The following is a 19,595-nucleotide window of genomic DNA, read 5'->3' as shown; positions in this document are numbered from 1 at the left end:
TAAAAAGCTATATCCTTCTGGATGCCAGGAAGGGCCTTACCACGGGCCTTTTGTCAGAATATAAAAAAAAAAAGAAAAAAGGGAAAAAAAGGGAGAGAGAAAGAAAAAGCCACAGTGTAGGCAGTCCTACTTGGAGTCCTCTGATGTCACAGCCACATGACTCGCTCGCTCCAGTAACAGTGCTTGCAAAAAAAAAAAGGAGTTTTAAAGCTTTTGCTTTTTTGGATTGTGTGAATGCTTCATTCGCCTCACAAACAACCACAGAACCACAAGTGCGGTGCAAACTTTCTCCAGGAGGACAGCAAGGAAGTCTCTGGTTTTTAAATGGTTAATCTCCGCAGGTCACTACCAGCCACTGAGACCAACAGAGTCAGTAAGTGCTCTCTAACCACAGTCTATGCAGTAATAGTAGGTCCTTCAAATATTTGCTCATTCTCTTTTTTTTTGTTTTGTTGCCTTGCTTTTCACATGTTACCAGTGCTACACAATTTTTTGACAGGGAAAAAACCAACTATAGAGTCTATGCAATCCAGGAACACTGTAAAACTAAAACAAGGCTTGGCTATGGTTTGTGTTTTCAGTTTGAGGATCCAAGAGGTATTTACACCAGAAGGTGAAAGCTCTGCGTGAACCGAGAGGGACTATGGCATCAAACAGCCTGTTCAGTTCAGTGACACCATGTCAGCAGAACTTCTTTTGGGGTAAGTACTGCAATATTTGAGCTTCTGTTTTCCATTGTGGGGAGTTTTCTTACTTTTAACAATGCTGGTTATAGTTATCTAAGCAAAAACTTGCTGAATGGGATGTTAGGGTGTTAAAATAGCATACCTGGTTGGGGGGGGGGGGGGGGGGGGGGCAGTCACCGTAAATAACTTCTGCAGACTTGTGAACAAATTTGTTAGCTGGCAAGCTGAGCAAAATGAAGTTGGTGGCTTAGTCCTTAGTGTTTGACAGCAGGTGTGCTCTGCTGTCACCTGGGTCAGGGTGTAGCTACACAAATTTGGAAGAGTCCGATGTGATCTAGTATAAATGTTTAATATTACCTCAGGGAAAAAGATAAAGTATTTAGTGAGTTAATCAACAGCACAGAATATCTTACTAAGAACTCTGGTGCAAAGTATAACACTTTTAGATGTATCCACCACGACTAGTTAACGAAAGATATTGTCAGAGACTTCAGTTATATGATTTAAGACTGCTTATTCTCTAAACCTGATGAAAATGAGTAGTATACAGCATATAGCAGCCTATCCTACCCATAACTGCCCTATCATTGTTCCAGACATCTCATTTTTAAGCACATCTATCAGATGACGTTATCAGTGTAAATCTGCAGTTCTCTAGTCTTTTGTTGCCCTCATTTCACAGCAAAGCATGTTTGATAATATATTCATTTGTAAAAGCAAATTCTTCTCGTTACACTTACTATGAACAAGGCAAAACATTCATGCATAAAAATATTAAGCTATGAAATAAAAAAATACATGATTTAACATGCTGATGAATTTAAGCTTTAATTGAAAGTGGGATTCAAAAAACTCTATAGAAGAGCACTGCCAAATATTTACTTCAATATTCTGAACTGTAAACACAGGTTCCTTTAAGAAATCATATGTATACTGAGGTAATTATTTATATGCACTGCATACATACATGCCCATAAAAATCATAAATACGCTATAAAATTGCACCTCTATCGTTGCTTACTTTGAAAAGCTTCTTCCTCTCAGATACAGTCTTAAAATCAGTACAGAGCACCTCACTCACAAAATATTAAATAAAACTCAGTATGACTTTAAGTGATTTATCCACAAGTAAAATAAAGTTATATTTTAAAGCCTATTGGAAAAAGCTGTATTCTAGTCGCCCTTGATGAGTAGTAAGGAGTATATTCAAAATTTTTTTCAAAGCATCTTTTACTGAACCAGATCAGGAAAACTAACTGAAAATTCTGAAAGATCAAGAAAAAAAATTCTGAAAACTTACAAGATTTTCTTAACGGTGTCCATCATGTTGAAACTATGTTGGGACCGTAGCTAAACCTATTTCTTTTCCTCCCCTGCCCCCCTTCTAAGAAAAACAACAATGCTACAACCATTTTCAGTATATACATCCCGATTAAGCTTGTATTGTAATGAACTGATGACTGGAGTTCCTTTTACCCCTCCTACTTCACACGCTTTGACTGGTTCCCAGTTAAGCACATGAATAAGCTATAAGACCGTGTGTAGGAAAAGAAATGAAGCATAGCTTCTTCCAGGAGAAAGACCAATTTAATTCATGATCTATAGATACCAGAAGAGATAACATAACCTGTGGTTGGTCATGTAGCTATAATACACCGAACGCTGAGCTGAAATGCTAACGCAAAACTGGTAAGCAGCTTTTCTACTGAAACTGCTGTCTTAATGAAGCACAGCAGAAGCGTAGCCAGACCACATTATCCCAATGTTTACAACAGGAAATACAGTTTACATGTATAGGGACTTTCTTTTGCTTTTACTTCCAAAAGAGATTAGAAGAAATTTAGTTGGCTAAAATTATCAAAACACGGAGTGCTGACTGCTTAATTCATCTACTTTTGATCATGCCTAAAGCGAGTGAGAAGTACTGTAACGTGAATAATACTTTTCCCCAAACTTCACTAAATAGGGTTGGGTACACAGATTTCACTTTGGACACAAACAATGGATGCAAGGAACTACAAAACCTCATCAGCTCTATCAATATGTAAGCAATATATCTTAAGCTAAAAACAAAACTAAAAAAACCCACCTTTACAAAAAGGAGACAGAGTGTATTTTGAAAAGAACAAAAGCCAGAAGACCCAAGTTACTCATGAATTTGCCGTTTCCTACCAACGGTGCAGCAGTATGTCAGAATGCACGATCTATTCTTCCTTTCTGTACTGCCTGTATCTCCTTCTGCTCCCATCTCCACCTTATTCCTTTCAGGACTGTTGAATTTAATTATGTTTCTCTTCAAGAATTAGCTGATGAAACATAACGATGAGTAATAATAGAGAAGGAAAACAGCGCTATGATGATTAACTCGCATGGTTGCTGCTCTGTGTCATTAACCGTATTTCTGAAAATTCTTATTTCACTTATTTTTGTCTATGTGTTTTTGACTTCATTTGAAAGGGAAAACAAGAGTAGTGAAGAGGAAGGATCCTTTCCTAATTAATACAAACATACATATTCCTCTACAGTTTAGTACATTTGAATTAAATAGAAACTATGTTTCATACCCAGAGTATTTCTACTTTATTCTAGTTATACACAGGTTTTGAATGCATCATGCCTATGTAAGCCTTCTTAAGCTTTTAAATACAAGTGCATTCATTTCAACCAGCAAAGGGTATTATATTCACATCCATATCATTTGAAGAAAAAAAATGCTCAAAGTAAACACTATGCAAAAAACCAGACTATATATTCATTAGAAATTTTGGTAAGCATTGTTTACACAAAGTTATTTCAGAGAATGAAATACTTTTGAAATGCATCCCACAACAGTTACAATTTAAAAAAAAAAAAAAAGGCGTTTCCAAATATGTTCTGTGCATCTTCATAGAAGGATTTCACCAAAGAAAGTAAATCTGGCTGATTAATTCAATCAATTATTTCACATGTAACTTCTGGAAGCTGATCCCAATAGACAGACAGAGCAAAACTGAATTAAAGTCTCCAAGTTAACAACAAAAAATTTACTCTGCTTCTATTAAAATACTACTCAGTATCTTCTCATTTATTCTTCAAAAAAACAAACCTTTTGTAGATTTCAATTCTCAACTGCTTTACTATTTGGTAAGGAATCTTAGTTTATTTTAATTAAGATAGTGATAAAAGAGAAACAGATCCTTTTTGATTATCTATGTATATAAAGCAGAAATTTTCCATGTTCCAGCTCTGTTTAACATATTCATATTACCGTGATTGTTAAGCAAAATCTCAGGAATCACTACCCTTTACATAAAATAAAAGTCAAAATACTAGGACTTAAAAAAAATAACACTGAAAACTATGCAAGAATGACTATTCTCACATGCATGAAGAAAGCTGCAAGCTGCTCACTAAGGCTTTCGGTATATGAAACCCCTAAACCATGCAGAATTGCACTACGCCCCTTACAGGACTCCTAGGCAGCAAAATGCACTGCTCTGTTTAATTATCTGTCTCAAATGAACTATTAATAGCCAATATTGTTTAAATCAACTACACTGATGTAAAATTCACTAAGATCGAAATGTTCCAGTTTGTTAGAAGAACACTAAAATATCTGATGCTTAAATAAACAGGGGAGAGAAAAAACCCTAACTCATTAGGGGCACTAAGATTTTATCAAACATACAGGATTAATCTCTATTGAATAGATCCATTCACAAATCAAAACTTACTCCACTTCAATACTTTCATGCAGTGCTAATCAATTACAACCTTTTCTAGTTATTCAAAATCCATGTGCTTTTAATTTTATTCACTGGTGGTCTAAAATATAATATTCAGGCCAAGCTAAGTCATTCTGTATTGCAACTTTGCTTTTTTTCCAATAAATATTCATCTAGAGGTTTTCTTAGAGAGAACTGCTCATATGAAGACTGTGGTAATATTTTTATACTGTACCTCCTTGTTGAAGCAAAAGGTTAGGGGTTACCTAAATACCTCAACTGTATATACAAAAAAAGGAAAAGGTAAGTATTCACATGAAAAATCCAAAGGGACTATATTATTTATTTTTGCATTTCCTATGATTAATGATGCACCAGTGCATACTTGAAAACTGAAGTCAAAATAGGGTAACACCTCAAATTCCTTTACAAACTGTACAAATATCAAACTTCCATGCTGTATTAACTACTCTACCAGAAATATTTAAAGGCTCTGCCACCCCACATTAAGAGCATAACAATAATACTGAAATTCCTCTCAAGCAGTGTGATTTCTTAGTCATGGTCAGACTAATACTAATCTTAAAATTGCACCTTATACCTTTATTTTTCTTGATTGCTTTTCAGAACACAGTTGTGCTTTTTATGAATAACAAGCTCCAAGCAGTCTTAAGTAAATAATGAACATCTAATACTGTATCCATTTAAGCATAAAGGGAAAAATAAAGCAGTAAATAATTCTTGCAAGAGCCGCTAACTATGCAGTGCAGACAGTTCAACACAGCAAACAGAAGCTAGATAGTAACTGTGTTTAAGGACGTGTCACACCTTGTGGCACACACCCATTGATGGGAAGCGTTAATAACGACGACGAAGAAATACTTTCTAAAACGGTAAGAGAACACAAGAAGCTGAAAATACAAGCAAAACTTGGCATTCTTTTATGCACTAGTCCAGCACACTCTGGTGGAAATTAAAGCAGAGAGGGAAGGCAGGAATCATCCCGTGCTTGCCAGGCTGCAAAGGTGCTGAGCACCCACATTTCTCCTGCTTGGCTACTACAGGAGCCAAGGGCAGCTGTCCGTGCTGGCTACCTCTTGAAAATTAGACCATGTGTATGTTTTACTCTATGTACCCAATAAAAATCAACATTGTGTGTTGTAGGTGATGGAGTTGGTTCTGAAAACTCATTAAATACACTCCATTAATAAGAATTACAATAAATTGCCATGTTTAATATGCCCTAGAGTATATAATATTTTAATTAAGGCAGCCTCAAGATAAATAGTGAGTTTAAGATGGTAAAACCTGAAGCCTTTTAAGGTCTTAACTTCGGCACTGACAGAATCCACGTTTCATACAACCAGCTAAGAAACTTCAACATGAAAATATTCAATTGGCATTTTAAATATAAAAAAGTTAATTTGTCTAAAATGAATAAATAAAACATTTATTCTGATAAATGGACTTAAAAATAAATTAGTAAAGTGTGCGCTATTTCAAAGAGCTTTGCCTCGTAAATTTTGCCAGACTTATGAATTAACCACAGATTTTCATCCAGAGACTGCAGACACCCACAAAATGAAGAAAACATCTACCTCCTCCACCACACAACCCCCACAAGAAACTACTGTTAGCGACAAAATTAATTTTTGCTCACATTATATACACAATAGCTTTAATTTCTATTGTATACGTTGATTTCAAATTGGCATCTACGGTCTTATGGGGAACAGACTAAGGAGGTCTATCTTCTGCTGTCAGGTGTTTTTGTTTTTAAGTTAATAAAGCTTAAATCTAAGAGCAGGTTTCCTTACATAAACATGCTCTCTTCTACAAATAAATATAAGACCTGCCACTTAACACAGTGAAAAGCACACCCTAAAGAGAGTATTTTAAAGATGAGCACAAAGACAAAATAAACTCCGGTTACTATATCGTAAAACAATTTAACACTTCCAATAAAAAATCCATTATTCATGCATCTGTTTCCTGCATATATTTTTTTATTCTGCTTGTTAGCATACTGTGTACTGTTCTAGCCTTCCTCATGTAGCTATAAGTTTCCTATTTCATGTACGAACTTGCCCCAGGAGGGAAAAAACCATAGGTGTTCTACTGACTCACTTTAACTGCTGAAGTCATTTTAATCAGAGCAATTAAATTATTCTGCACAACCTACTCCTTATTAAACATTTTTATTTATAAAAAGTAATTTTAGAATAGCAAAAGATAAAAGGGAAAAAAGCTACGTTTTCCTTTTAATACATATGATGCTTTAAAAGTATTTTCATATTTATTGTATCCTTCACAGTTTTCTTTAAGAATATTTTTTTCATCTCTAATAAGCTACCTTTATACAGCAAAGGCTAAAAACAGTTTCTTCTGCTGTCTGTCTCTCTTAAAAATGCCACATTCATTCAGGTCAGGCAGTTGTGGAATTAACAATAGTTTTAAGTTATAGTATGTTATAGCTAAAAACCCCGTAGCAAAAATATTTTGGCAGGAATTCATTCAAATATGGTTACTACATTTCTGATAGACACGAGCTTATTTCACATATTATATTTCATCAGAATTGCTAGTGTTTCATAATGACTTAAAATTTATTATCATTCATTTTCTTGAATAAGGAAAGTTAAAAGCTGATGACCTTACATAAATTCTGGGGAAAATAAATGTATCTGAACCGTAAGCGTGCCAAACCATTGTTTACTTATCCCTCATGGTCAGATATCTTACATCTAAATCCACTCTGTGGTTTACTAAAACAGAAAGACAGACCCACTGCCAGTTACATAATATTTCATTGTTCAGAGGAAAAGGACCCAGCCTCAATCACAGTAAGAATTAACTATAACACTAGTAAGATGTGTTTGCATCTATATGCACGTATATCATATACACCAATGACCATAGGCTGGATGCAGTTCTTCTGAAAGTGGGTCTGGTATAACAAATCAGAGCAGGGTGATGTTACAAGTAATTATTAATTGTTCAATTGAATTTCTTCAAACACATTTACTATATACAACCCTACACGCTTAAGCAAAAGGGGGGGGGGGGGGGGGGGTGTGTTTGTTTTTTTGGAGTTTAAGCACAAACAATATAGACAAACAATTATGCCTAAGTACATTCACTTCCAGAGAATGTTTATCCCCCCAAGTATCTGTAATTCATTTAAACACAAATCAGAAAAGACAAGAGTTAAAAAAGCATGATATTTCAATGTATCCATGTGCGATATTAGAACAGGGTATTCTTTCTTTTAAGAAATGCTAATGAGCTGTGTATGTGCAAACACACACATGTATACAGTTCAAACCTCTAATTCCTACTAATCCATACTTCCAAAATTTTGAAATTCTTCAAGTAAAATAAAAACACAGTAATAGTGTAAATTTAGAAAATGTCTGTATTGGTGCAATATTTTTTACCCTAACACTGAAGTTATAAAAGAGAATGTGCTATCACATTCGGATTTACCAGCAGTACAACTATCCAAAGAACATTTACAACTCCTCACACATCTCTACAATGTAGGAACTTGCAGCATGGGTCTTGCCTTAATATTTGTAAAGAAGAACATCTATTAATACTATTATAGTGTTCTACATAAAATGTAAGTGTTAGTGCTAGCAGTGAAGTAATAGAGGACAGAAGTACTCATTTTAGAATAACTTCGCAATATTTCTGAGGAAATAGATGTCTATAGATGTTGGTATCTTCTTGTGGACATTAGACTGGCCAATCTTAACTCACCTCAACTTTCAAAGTGAAACCATACATTTTAGCCAAAGTAGTCTTATTTATTAGTAGGTTGGCTGCTGTTTTTGACACAGTGCAATGTATTTCTTCTTAAAGTGATCAAAAAAACCAAGGCACAACATATCTATGTTGAAAGAATTCTGATGTGAAATGCAGAGTTGTTCTGCCAAGAACTGATATTACTTCACAACACTATTATTTTCATATTAATACTATAATACGTCAGTAATTTAGTATAACACCAACCTTCATGCAGAATCAGCAGAAGTAATGCTACACAGATTAAACAGTTAGGATTCGACAGAACTTAAAAGGCATTTTAAGACATGACCAACAAAAAACTTAATCCTGAAGACTGTCAAAATTTGCTATTTTAGTTCCCCATGTCTCAAAAAGCCTTTTAGGTGAGCCATAACACTGAACTGCTATAGCATCTATGCTGTTGCTGCATTTTCTATATAAATTCCACAAGTAACTGCTTTCATTCAAATGCATCATCTATTCAACTAAGAATCCTCCACCTTTAAATAGAAAACTTTCAGGGAAAAAAAAGTGTCACATTTGCTCTTTAACATTGAAGGGACACATATGGTCTAGCTCAGTGACTCTTTATTAGCAAGTGTTTGATGAATTAATGCTACTAGCTATTGTATAATATTCAAGCACAGGAGCAGCTTTGTAATAGAGTACTTAAAGTCTGCAGTATATTTACTTCCTAACACAATCTGCAAAACTTGTTTCCTCTAAGTAAAGACCACCAGTATAAATTCACATTAAGAGAGTTCATCATCTGTGTTTTTCCAATCAGTGGTATCAAAGTTTAACTCTGCTGGGTTTGGTTATTTGTGGAATAACCAAGCCATAACAATGAATGGTTTATTTAAAACTGACAGGACCAGAAAGCAGCAACTATTTGCTTGGGCGGCGTACCTTAGTATACACCAGTAAAAATGTTCTCTTTTCCCAAAAGGATTTTCTGCATAAAGGGCATTCACTTTGCTTCCTTCCCACCCTTCTTACATCCAGCTCTGTGCATTGAAAACTAAGTGCTATATTTTTCTTGCTATTCGGTATATTTTTATTTCCCCCTTTCTGCTTAAAAGGCATAAACAGAAACACTAAAACAAATTCAGAGGGCACACTCTTTATACTGACATTTTATTAAAGAAACCAACATTCAGACAAAGTCCAGTCATTTGTGGATAATAAAATAACACCATCTAGGTATCAAAAAAAAAATTAATTTAGCATCAAGTTGGAAGAAGTATATCTTCCACAGCACAAATCATTTTCATGCTGTAGCAAAAACAGTGTCATTCTAATGCAACACTGTGTATTGCATATGCAAACACTAGAACAACTTTTAATTTTACAGTATTTCAGCAAGAGCACCTAAATCATGCTCTGTTATTCTGTATAGCAATTAATTCAGTCATGACCTTGTAATAATTTAGGGTTCTAAGCTCATTAAAGTAACATTTTAATATTACCTTTAAAAGCAAATGCAAAATCCTAATTACAGCTGAGCCATCTAAATGCATATTAATACATCTTAAAATAAATGAAGACTTGAGTTTGTCCAGATACAAAGATAAATTATTATAATACTCATTAAGTACAAAACAAAGGCTTGGAAGAACATAATTTTGTTACTTTAAATTATAATATTAATTTACTAACCAATTTCAAGGCACATGTGTAGTGCACATGTGTAAAAACTACTTGATGCAGCCAGCTTACATACACACACACACACAGAGACGAGTTGGAATGTTCCAATTCTGATCAAAGATGTATGTAGCCGGATGTGTGGTTAATTCACTGATCAAATTTTCACATATCAAAACATACAGTCCTAGTTACCAGTAGTGTGCGCTTTTTATTTTATCATCAGAATTACTCTTCATCATTTTACATTTTAGGACATATCTTAAAAATAATATAACCTCTTTCCTCACACTTCAAAAAAAATAAAAAAAGGAAGAAACAAAGAAAAAGATAAGGCACTGGTTTTCAGTTCCAGTATTCTTAAAGGGCACAGTAAGACTAAGTGAAATAAATTTAAAATACCCATACAATCTGAACACTGATCTTAGTGACATGTTCTTACAGTAACCTTGTGCTCCATAAAACCTATATAAAAATGTCAGGAGCATAGATGCATAGCACATGCACGCAATGTAAGACACAAATCTGCCCTGTAACAATAACATACAGTAGCACCTCAATGTGCATGGAAGATTTTAAAATGCACTAAATCTATAAAAATAGTCTACTGTCAGACTTCAACACTGTCTACTGAATCAACCAGATGTACTGAATAAACACTACTTAATGGCTACTAAATTTTATCAGCTATGTATAAAGTTAGAAGAATTTGAACTAACAATTGTTTGAAGTCTTCTACCATCACATTTAATAATCTTACTTGCTTACTGAACTGGCTAGATACAGCAAATATACATAATATAACGGCTATTCCACTTGACCAGATATGCATAAAGTAAGAATAATCTAAACAAACTAATAAAGGTACTGAGATGGGCAACAATTTTACTCGTCTCAACACTGACTCAAAAGACGTCTTTTTTTTTCTTCTTTACGTACCTGGTTGTTATCAATTACTGATGTGTCTTCACCCCTTCTTGTTGCAAAACTTCCTTTAAAACTTACAGCACACACAGCACAACATTTGAGACCTACATACATAAAAATACTTTTTTCAGTAGCCCAGAAAATCTGAAGGTTTTTTTGGGCTGACGATATCTTCACATAGAAACACAGAACGTCTGCAGACAGTAAGAAGCCTTTAGTAAGCCTTTTTGCTGCACCATAATAATCTGATCCAGAAATTCAAGGGTACCTTAAACAACGGGCTACCTGTTCTAGCCATGCTTAGGAATGTGGCCAAATCATTTTTATTGATTTAACCTTTATAGGAATGCTACATATCCTCAGAGCAAAACATTTCTAATGCATTTATAATATGATATACCTCTGAGAAGTTACGAAAAAAAAAAAGAAATCTTATGACAGATAGGCTAGCCCCCCTCCACTATTATGTTTTTTTCTGATTTAGTGATCGATAGGCATTCGCGTGTTAGAATATTTTCTGAGTTTGCATGTGTCTGTATTCATAGGATGAAGTCAGAAACTGTACACTTACAGAGGACAAGACTAATATCTGACCTGTCTTTGTTTAAGGAATAAGAACTGGTGAACTGATAGCCAAGATTCTAAATACTCCTTTCATTCTAGAGTTACACATCAATCATGTTACCTGCAAACATATCAAGTTAAAACTTCCAGAATTTACAGTCCTTTTTGAATAAACTGAGCAGCATGCTAGTTATGTTCAGAGAGCTTACAGAAGGTGGTTTGTGTATCTCACCAGAATTCTTAAAGAAGTACTTCTCAAATTCCCTCTTCATCAGAGATTTATTTCATATGTATTTCAAATCAGTATTTCTTGATGTCAGATTCATATTCTATTATTTTGAAGCTCAGGTTGGAAAAAAATAGTGCATTTTAGTATTTGTTCTTCTTTGGAATGTTACAAACCACACTTGAGCATTACCAGGAGTCACTTGTTTTGCAGAAAGTAAACTGTTCAGAGCTGCTCATTATGGTAAACTTCTTAACAGTATAAAGCAGAAGTGAATACAGTGACTGAAGAGATAGTAAAGCAAAAGCAAATACATTTATGTTACAAATTACATCAGGTATATTTCTTATAAAGAAAATCAGGGGGTGGGAGAGGCGTTTATTTTTAAAAAAAGAACAAATGAACACACACACAAACATAAATGGCGAAAACCTGGTAAAGAAAATTATTCTTACTCCTAATAGCTACTAGCATGAAATTCTAGTACGTTATTCTTCACAACAGAAAGAAGCATAGCCAGGCACAGTTTAGGTGGGCAATACACTATAACACAGATCACGTATTTTAGTAAGATTTATACCTACATTTTTTCTGAAAATGACAATGTCTAGAAACCACTGATATTAAGGTCTCTCTCATCTACAAAGAAATATGTAGCAATCCTACAAAGAAAGAAAAACATTAAAACAATTCATTAGTGAGGTAAGTGCCTATCTACACACGTAAGGTAGTCGAGTTAGTACGTCGAAGCAACGACTTGTAATCAGAATGTATGGCATTTCAACAATATATATGCAAATTCTCACAGATTTTTTTTTTTCTTTTTTCAATAAGAGCTTGGCTTGTCTTTCAGAAAATACATCGTTATTTTTGTTTCTTCTTCCTCTTTTTCTAAGAAATATTCTAAAGATGAATCCATGCCCAAATATATAACATCCACACATAAAATATCCCTTGACACAAGCCTTACACTTTGCTAAACCAGATGAAACTAAAAACTTAATGTGACACGGAGCAGTGATTTTTTTTAAGGACGGCCTAGTTCTACTTTCATTCATGCTGCACATCAAGGATCTGACCAGATGAGTGCTTGCATTTATGCAAACCCAGTTTGCTTTGTACTACAGTAGACTGAAAGCATTCAAACAAGCAGTTATCACATGCAGACCAGGGACAATGTTCATGAATAAATAACTAGTAACTCAAAACAAGATCCTACAAAGATCGTTGAAGCACATCAGATCATTCTTACTCGATTTCAACTTTAGTACTTGTAGAATAAAAGTTAATGGAGCAAGAGGAAAACAAAACAACCTTTAGATTTTAGAAAAGAATCCTTTGGATGATACATGTTTGCAAATCTTTGTAATGAACAGCCTGGTGCTGAGACCTGTATCCTTCTTCCAGAACTTCTGTTGTCACTTGCTATTACAGTGCACTCTAAGGAAGGGCCTAGGCAATACTGAAAAGTAGTAAAATATGTTAGAAATGCAAATTTGTACAGCCAGTGATGATGGAAAAAGGCCTAGTTTAAATGCAGTTACACCAACAAAACTACTTATAGTAGCACACAGTTTTTTTATAACATAATAGATACATTTGTACAAGAGGATTTATTAGCATAGTTATCCTGGCAAACAATAACATCTTTTGATGCTACAGAAAAGCTGCTCTGTGCTGGCATGTGAGAAAGGTCAGACAGTGGAAAACTAACTTCATGCTCTTGACCTGTAAACTCTTTCCTTTCCTGACTACTAACAACTGTCCTAGCAGGGGAGATACACAGCCTTTCCAAGAACTCACGCAGGAAACCTTTTGCACAGAACATGTGCACGTTCACCTTCAAGAGTGCTGGCCTCCGTGGCAACTCTCTGAGTAAGATTTGCCACAGAAAAATTGCCTCCAGATTTTCAGTTCATAAAGATTTTATATAAACACATATATATACACACTATATATATCCATACATGTATGTCTGTAAAAAGCAACATAATTGACTGCTCAAGTCTGCATACTATTAGAGCAGTAGGAACCCTAAAACTTGATTTCGGTGTTTTGAATAAGGGAAGACAAAGTAAGGAGAGAGCAAACTCTAGGAACATATTTTGCAAGGCTGTTTTACAGGGACTCAAGCAGGAAAACTGTACAGATAAGGAAAAGCTATCTTTCTGACTTGTGACTGGTATTATACAATGAAGAGAGGAGCACCAAAAAGTACTTGTCTCTGGTGATATACACGGAGGGCTAGGGTGATGGGAGCATTACAAGTCAGGCAACGCACACATTTTGGCAATTTATAATTTGAGTAACACAGCTTGTTTTCATGGTGATTCTGACAATTCTTCCACATTTCCCAAAGGATCAATTTTTTGCTTTGACGATTCTCCCCACGTTTTCTAGTGATGAAAGTACTAGGAGGATGCCATTTCACAGCCAAGTATTTTGACTCTGGCAAACTTGTCCCTTAGCACTTTACTACCCACCTCTCATACTTCTGACCTTCTCAAGCTCAGGTCTTGAAAATTGAGCCAGAGCTATACTCCCTACTTTCAAATGCCAGTTCTTGGCCATTGGTCTTCTCTTTCAAAAATGTTCCTAAACATCTTCACACTTACATACTACCCTGCTACCTCCTCTGTTTTCAGATAGAAGAGGGCATAGCTCCCACAAAAAGCTTATTCCAAACTTACCTGAATATATTAAGATCATGAAACATATTCTTCTACTTTCAAAATCAGCAAAAAGAATACAACCACCGGACTAAAGGTTTTTCAACTGTCTTATATCCACATGGCAGTGGTTATCTGGTATGCCCTTCAGAGATCCTGGTCTCATGTAGAAGTCAGAGCCATGTGGAAATTCTAGACATCTTAAAAAAAAAAAAACCTGTATCCTTCATTTCTTTAGCAGGAATTCTGAACAAACATATAACAAAAATAGAATCTTCAGTGCCTACCATAATAAAAACACTGATCCACAGGTATGACCCTTATAAGACAGCATAAATCAATACCCATAGCAGAACTTTTTGAACAGCATCATCAGTTCAGCGTTGCTGAGCATCTGTTTGTTTTAGCCCAAAGTAAAGCTGTCTCCTTCAAGGTTAACTTACTTTGATGTATATTTGAGAAGTCTCTTCTAAAAAAAAAAAATACATTTAAAAAGACATACTGATGACTCACATCGTCAGGACTTGGTAATTTTGGTTCTTTCTGGAAAAATGCTTAGCAAATACTGTCAGCAAAATGCTTCCATTTTCTTTGCATAAGCATATTTTAAACCTGAAAATAGCAATGCTAACAATTGTGCCATCACCAAATATAGCTGTTCCCTGCTTTGGATAGGATCCTGAAGGTATTTTCAACTAGAAAACTGGTTTTGACTGCAACTAAAAATGAAAAAAATTCAAAGCATTTATGATTTTTAAAACCTCACTGACCAACTTGCTTGTGTCAACAGCACCATACAGGATTCTGATTAAAAAGGGTTGATTATTGTGTTCTTAGCCAGTTTCCTAAAAGGACAGTTTACACTGTATACAAAGTATTGTCTTGCATCTGGTCCTCATACACCACTACTCTTGACTGAAACCACTGCCGCACCTGAGATTCTGAACAAATTGAAACAGTCAACACATAAACAGAGTAGCAAGGTGAAAAGACAACCAAAAGGGATTAATTAAGCACAAATAATTACATATCAACCTAACCGATTAATTTCACAGAAAAACTGACTTTATCAATAAAGATTAAGCAGCACAATCAAAGCAACCTAGCTTCAGAAAAATTTGATGCTGCCTACCCATTATCCAAGGGAACTTGTAAACTCAGAAGAGAGTAAGTGTTGTAGTACAGATCTGGTGCTGCAAACTGTAGTTGATAACAATTACTCTCTATCAAAATAGAAGATATTTTAAGAGTCCCACAGAGATACGCTATGACCAGTTTTGTTTAGGTTAATATATTCAGCATAGATGAGAGAACAAGAACCATATTTATTGCAATTTGCTATGACATCAAGCTGGAGGATGCTCAAACATTTGAAGAGAACATGACAGTCTTGATCAATTAGAGAAAGCTCAAAAACAACAGGCTTAAACAGACAAGTGTAAAAAGGCAAACTTAAAGAATCAACTACTTAAAGGTGAATAACTTTCTCAAAAATGCTAATTTGGAAGAAAATCTGTACATTAAAAAGGGTCACAAACTAAACTGGTGGCAGATGTTCAACACATTCACACAGATGCTGGCAGGCCTGCCACATACAGAAAAAGTAGGAGATGGCTTCTGCATGTCCCACTGATGAGAAGAGCTCAACAAGAAAACTTTTTTCCCCCCCTTTTGGATACCATCTATTAAGAGAGGAGGAGGAAAAAAAATAATCCCAACACACTGATGGAAAATAACACGTTAGTATCAATGTGAAAAGGTTGAAGAAACCGGGCCAGTCACCATAAAGTGAGTGGTGATCAACTCTTCCTTGGTCTTGCAGTGAAAGACAAAAAGAAATCAGAAGCAAAGGATGTAAGAAGACATCCATGGCTAGGTTGCAACTATGCCATGTATGCCACAAAAGGACTTGCCAGCTTGGATTTTCTGGGCCTTTTAAGTCTGCAAACCTATCTACACAGCTTCTAAAGCCTGTTGAATATCTTGAATATCTACATATCTTGAGATATTTACTGATTTTTTTAAAGAATGAGAAAGTTGATGAAATACATCCGCCACATCCAACCTATTTTCACATTATATCCAGAGTCACTAACACTTATCAGTCATACTCTCTCAACAACCTTGTACAACAAAAAAAGTCAAGTTACCACAGACATCATTTCCCTAGAGAAACAGAGGAGTAGCTATGAGGAAAGAAAGTAAAGTTCTGTGGAAATTACCCAACAATCTCCTTCACTACAGAGTTTGAAGCAGATGAGACAGCTGGCTGTCAGGAAGGTTTTGGTAATACAGAATCCTGCCTCAGTGACCCGGACTGGAATAAGTGGATTCTTTTAGTTCCCTCCCAGCCCTATACCTCTTGTATTCAATGACTAACAAGTAACAATCATTGATAAAGGTTAGGGCTTTGATACATAATCAACTTTCCACAAGAAAAGGTAGGATGGAAACCTTGCAGTGACTCAGCTACTCTGAAGGATGTGCTCAGGTGCACACATTTATTCTTCAGTTGGTTATACTGTTCCCAAATGAAAGGGGAATGAACAAGTTTCTATTTAGTATGGGAAAAAGCATGTATACATGCAAATATGATAGAGTGCATAAGGCAGTACAAATTCACATCCCAGTTTATCCACGGGGAATTTGTTTGCATGCCCAAAACCTAGCAATAATTTGTACCAGAAAGTATGAGTCTTGAGATCTCTAGATTTCAGTGAAATGTTTTATTTATTTATAAATAGACCTTACTCAGCAGAACACTTAAGTACATGCACAGCTATTTGTATCTCATTCCCAAAGTCAATGCTAATATCCTGCTCAAAATCTGAAATCATCCAGATAATCTGCTCAAAGTTTATTCTCAACATGTAACGTGTATATAAAATGTTTCCAGTTGCTATTACTGAATTTGGTATGTGATGCACAACTCATTTTTAATTTGCAGTTACAACAAAAAAGTCAAATAAGAATAGGAATCACTTCCACAATTTTTTTTCCTGTTGAGAGTAAGATTTAAATTTCTGCAAGACAACTTCACTCAAGTTTTAACGCACCTGAATGTTGACTCAGCAAACAAAAAAGAAGAGGTGCACAACCTAATTGTAAGAACATACTGAACAGTGGAATTTTTTTTTAACATTATGCATTACTAAAACAGAAAATTCAAACTCAACAAAAGGTTACTTGGTAGGCTATGTCCTGCTTCAGTAACAGATAACAGTTGAACTGACAGTTTAACTAGCTAGTTAAGTCTTATTTACAGCTGCCTTTTTTTTTTGCAGTCAGATGGCACAAATGGCTAGAGGACTCAACTAATGGGCTTCACTGCAGAGTGGTGCTGTTTTGGTTCAGATAAATTTTAAAAATCCTGCCAAAAAAAGTATGTTTCACCTTTGATAAAGGACTATCCATTGCAAATTTTAACAAAGTAGCACAGATTTCTGAAAACTGATAGCTTTGCAGATAAATTGCTTTCTAGCCTTTCAACTCTAAGTAGATTTGAATTTAATCCACCTTACTTTGGCTTATAAATGGATTACTTTAAGATAGAGGTCCTAACCAACACATAGAAGATGTGGCTCCAATTCTTAATCCGAGACTGATCATACCAAGCCCGAAGGTTAAGAAAATACAAAGACAATCATACAGATCCCTCTACCAATAGCCTCAAAAGATCAGAACTGAGACATATTGACAAGGTGAAAGGAAAGACTGCAGCAGTTCATCATTACCTCTTTGAGGAAAAAAAACCACTTGGCCTTTCCATTTCACAAAAAATAGAGACCACTCACACATGTTGTGGCATGAATTATAAACAAGTTTATCAGAAAAGCCTCAGTAATCAAATTTAAAACTACTGTACTATACGTAAAAAGTAAACTGCAGAGTTTTAAAGCATGCTGACACTCACTCAGTCCTTCAGTACAAAAAAAACCCTCCTTCCGTTGTTTTTTGAAGCTTAAAACTGCCAGAAAAATTTTTTTCTCCAGCTTTGGGTGTAACAGGTGGACTGCTCTTTGAATGTCTCAGTTGCAGGAGTGATAGCTATGTTCTTAGAATCGGAACTAAAACCTCCTTTTCTTCATCTACAATAAGAAAGAAATTAGTGTTTCACTGACCACAAAAAACAGAGAAATACAGAAATAGTACCTCTTGTGCAGTATTAAAGTAGCAGCAACTGTTCTTCATGCTTTTATCATCCCACATTTAAAGAAACAAGAGACTACCAAAACAGCAATAGCAATGGCAGCTACCATCAGCTGGAGAAGATGTTAGCTTTTCACCTTAGTGCATGTGAATTGTTAGTGATACTAACTACCAACACTTCTCTTTAATAGTAGATGCTATTACAAGAAACATGTGGCACATGTGGAAAGCCACATGGCAAGCTTACATGTAGCAAATAATGATACCAAAAAAAAGTCTAATTCCTATTTTATTTGTATTGAATAAGACAACTATCTTCACTTGTGTATGAATGGAGGACATAGTGCTGCCAACAGAAAAATCAGACATCCTTACAGATATCAAACACATTTCACTGTATCGCCTACATCAATCAGACTAGAGAAAGCTTTATTAAAACGCATAAGAGAAGATAAAAGTCTCCATTAAAACTAAATGTTGCCCAGGAGTTTCTGCCCAGGGCCTCAATTTTCAATTGATAAAACAGTGTCATGACTTCCCTGTTTCAAAAGGATCATAATGATAGATCAATTAATATCTTTCCCTCAAACTCTATGTTGCTACATAGAGAAGTCTTTTTAAGAAAGAAATGAAACACCCTGTATATAATTCCTCAATCCATGTTTAAATAAGCAATCTTCAAAATTTTGGTCTATTTTTCTGGATTAATCTAAACATTAAAAAAAAATAGCTGGTGGTTTGGGCTTTTGATTTTTATCTGTCTTAAGAATTCAAAGATAAATATTGCCATCCTAACCCTGGCTCCAGAAATGTACTTGACTTTGATTATTCAAACACTGCAGCACTTTTTCAAAAATCATTCTATAATTCCTTAGAAAGAACACCCAGACTTTCATCCCTCCTATATATAAAACTGATCACTTATCTTTTCAGTCATATGAACCATAACAGGACCCAATAGATACTGAGTTGTCACCTTAAAGTCAGCACCGGGCACATAACTAGAGCAGCATGTGAAGGGTCCTACCTGGGCAAGCAGAATGGAAGATCCTGCCAGTGCAAACTCACAGGCAGAGCTTGTTTTAATACATTTCTTTCCAAAAAGAGAGTCTCATTCTTGAAGGAATAAAACTGGCATTTAATAGAGAAACAGAGAATACAAAAGTTTGCCAACTAGCTACAGAGCCTTTCTCTTGCAAGTCACAAGATATACATCTAGCCCTATTTAACATGT

The 19,595-nt window shown here is 35.1% G+C and overlaps 1 protein-coding gene across 1 annotated transcript in view; it reads left to right on the top strand.

The window, feature by feature from the left end:
* Nucleotides 1–643: 643 nt before the first annotated feature.
* RUNX2 (RUNX family transcription factor 2) overlaps nt 644–19,595 on the top strand; it is a 151,416-nt gene continuing 132,464 nt past the window's right edge. The window contains exon 1 of the mRNA XM_059830384.1: nt 644–701. Coding sequence (XP_059686367.1) covers nt 644–701 — 58 coding nt within the window. The remainder of the gene's footprint in view (nt 702–19,595) is intronic.

The sequence above is a fragment of the Gavia stellata genome, chromosome 2, assembly GCF_030936135.1.
Source record: "Gavia stellata isolate bGavSte3 chromosome 2, bGavSte3.hap2, whole genome shotgun sequence".
Taxonomy (NCBI): domain Eukaryota; kingdom Metazoa; phylum Chordata; class Aves; order Gaviiformes; family Gaviidae; genus Gavia; species Gavia stellata.
Note: the sequence above shows the minus strand (reverse complement) of the source record. Positions and strands in the feature narration are given on the sequence as shown.